We start from the raw sequence: 2,715 nt of genomic DNA, 5'->3' as shown, positions 1-2,715 counted from the left end.
CCCACCGGGCAGCTTGGGATTCCAGCCTCGACACGCTCATCGCATTCATCTTCCCTCCCATCACCCAGTGCCTGGATGGGATTGACTATGATGACTTCAGTTTCGGCTCCCACATGGTGGAACAGAAGGAGCCCCTGATGGAGACGGGTAAGGGCCCCTCTGGCTGTACCCTCCCGGGGGTCCCCAGCTGCAGCGGGGTTTCCCAGCAAGCTGACTCACACCTCGTAGTTTCCATCAGCACTGCGGGCTGTGTCCCCACTGGCCCCACTGTGGGCTGGCTGGGAATCCCTGCCCCGTGTCACTGGGACAAGGACTGTTTTGTGTGGCCCCGCTGCTCAGTCTACCAGAGACTTGAGATGACAGATCCCCAGGGGCTCCCCCTTCTCTGGGAGCCAGAGCATCCTCTAGCCCTTCCCTCTTCTCCCTGCTGCTGTGACTGCTGCTCCCAGCTGGGTTCTGACAGCACAAGGGCTGGGGGCCCTGAGGCCTCACATGGGACGGGCTGGGGTCACCTTGCCTTCAGCACCATCGCCATACCTCTGCCATCCTTACTGGGAGCATGCACTTTGGCTATCCCGTGTTTCTCACCGGTGCCTCTCCTCTCTGTCCTCCAGTGGAAGGTCCCTACCTTGTCATCATTGAGCAGCCAAAGCAGGTAAGGATGTCACTTAGGTAAGGGCGGGTGTAGCTGTCCCCCCCCTGCTCTGGTGGCATCAGGTTTGGCTGACCTCCTCTTTGCCTCTGCAGCGGGGGTTCCGGTTTCGGTATGGCTGCGAGGGCCCTTCGCACGGGGGGCTGCCCGGAGCATCCAGCGAGAAGGGGCGCAAGACGTACCCCACCGTCAAGGTGAGCTCTGTCCTGGGGAGGGCTGGTGGACACGGGCACAGGGAGGGCGCCTTGGAGGAAGGACAGGGAATGTGTATTGGCTTGGTGCGTCTCTTGGCGCTGGAGGGACAGAAGGACTGTGGCAGGAGGGGGGGTGGCCATGGGGACTGACCGCAGGAGTTTGTGCAGAGTCCTGCGTGCTCCCGGGTGTTGTCCCTGACTCCCATCTCCTTTCTCCTGCAGATCTGCAACTACACAGGGATGGCCCGGATCGAGGTGGACCTGGTGACGCACAGCGACCCTCCCCGCGTGCATGCCCACAGCCTCGTGGGCAAGCAGTGCAACGAGGCTGGAAACTGCATTGCAATCGTGGGACCCAAGGACATGACGGCTCAGTATGTATGAGGGAGACCTGGGGTGGCCTCCTGCTTCCGAGGGGTGGGTGTGGGGATGGCTGCAGCTTACAGACTGGTGAGAGGGGGCATTAGTGCATCCAGGAGCTGGGTTTGCTGAATGGGGCCAGGATTTGGTTTAGACAAGGTCATTGGTATACCTCTGTCCCCTGAGGAGCTTTGGTTCTGCCACATGCACCTTGCTTTGGGCATCTGTCCTCAGGGTTGCAGCTCCCCAGCTGTGCAGGTGACTTCTGTAGCCAGCCCGAGTCACCAGGCTATTTGGGAACTGCTGCAGTTGTTCTTATGAATCTAGCCCTAGCTGCTGGCTCAGCCTGGTCCTGTTTGCTTCCAGCCTTCCTGGTCTCCCTTTTGGACCTGTCACCTGTGGGAGCCTGGAGTTTCCCAGCCACCTCTAGTCTGGGCTCCTTTCCTTTCCTCTGTGGTTGCTTCTTTCATGTCCCGCACATGTTGACCCCCTGCTGCCTTAGCAGCACTGCTCTGTGCTTTGCTCAGCTCCTTCCCGGTCATGGGAGCCCATGTGCCCCCAAGGCAGGCTGCTTCCAGCCCTGGCGCTCCCAGATCCCTGTGGGATCTCACTTCTCCTCCAGGTTCAGCAACCTGGGTGTGCTCCATGTCACCAAGAAGAATATGATGGAGATCATGAAGGAAAAGCTGAAGCAGCAGAAGATGCGCACCAGAAGCCATCTGCTGACAGGTGAGGGCAGCCTGTAGACTCAGCACCCCAGGGTGACGGCTAGGGGACTGGGGTTACCATGGGGCTCAGGGCAAGGGGGAGCTGGCAGGGGGACTTGGACCCCCATCCCTTCGCCTAGCCTGATGGTGTCTCCCCCTGCCCTGACAGAAGCAGAGCTGCGTGAGATTGAGCTAGAGGCAAAGGAGCTGAAGAAGGTGATGGACCTCAGCATCGTGCGGTTGCGCTTCACCGCCTACCTCCGTGACAGCAGTGGGAACTTCACGCTGGCCCTCCAACCTGTGATCTCAGACCCCATCCATGACAGCAGTGAGTGTGGGGCCAGGTCGGGGAGGGGATGAGGTGGGACGGGGTAAGGGGGTGAAGGAGGGTCTGTCTGCCACAGCGGCTCCCAGTGCCTCCTCTTGCTCTGCAGAGTCCCCAGGAGCTTCCAACCTGAAGATCTCACGGATGGATAAGACGGCAGGCTCTGTGCGGGGAGGGGATGAGGTCTACTTGCTGTGTGATAAAGTTCAGAAAGGTAAAAGCTGTTCCTTCCAGCTGAAACCTTTGGAAGGGGCTGCAGCAGGAAAGATTTGAGGGCCCTGGGCAGCCCCGGCAGGCATGGAGATACAGGTGGTGCCAGCGCCCCTTCTCTCCCCAGATGACATCGAGGTGCGTTTCTATGAGGATGATGAGAACGGCTGGCAGGCCTTTGGGGACTTCTCCCCCACTGACGTACACAAGCAGGTATGGAGGAGAGAGGGGATGTCCTACCATGCCCTAAGGCAGGAAGGGTGCAGG

At 60.0% G+C, this 2,715-nt stretch overlaps 1 protein-coding gene across 1 annotated transcript in view; it reads left to right on the top strand.

Moving 5' to 3' along the window:
* Nucleotides 1-63: 63 nt before the first annotated feature.
* NFKB2 (nuclear factor of kappa light polypeptide gene enhancer in B-cells 2 (p49/p100)) overlaps nucleotides 64-2,715 on the top strand; it is a gene marked incomplete at its 3' end in the record, with an annotated part of 4,833 nt that continues 2,181 nt past the window's right edge. Inside the window, exons 1-8 of the mRNA XM_008938530.1 lie at nucleotides 64-147; nucleotides 615-655; nucleotides 748-846; nucleotides 1,069-1,220; nucleotides 1,829-1,935; nucleotides 2,083-2,241; nucleotides 2,348-2,452; nucleotides 2,576-2,661. Coding sequence (XP_008936778.1) covers nucleotides 114-147; nucleotides 615-655; nucleotides 748-846; nucleotides 1,069-1,220; nucleotides 1,829-1,935; nucleotides 2,083-2,241; nucleotides 2,348-2,452; nucleotides 2,576-2,661 — 783 coding nt within the window. The remainder of the gene's footprint in view (nucleotides 148-614; nucleotides 656-747; nucleotides 847-1,068; nucleotides 1,221-1,828; nucleotides 1,936-2,082; nucleotides 2,242-2,347; nucleotides 2,453-2,575; nucleotides 2,662-2,715) is intronic.

Source organism: Merops nubicus, unplaced genomic scaffold (assembly GCF_000691845.1).
Source record: "Merops nubicus isolate BGI_N331 unplaced genomic scaffold, ASM69184v1 scaffold42764, whole genome shotgun sequence".
NCBI classification, from domain to species: domain Eukaryota; kingdom Metazoa; phylum Chordata; class Aves; order Coraciiformes; family Meropidae; genus Merops; species Merops nubicus.
The sequence above is the reverse complement of the archived record's forward strand: the minus strand, read 5'-3'. Positions and strand labels throughout refer to the sequence as shown.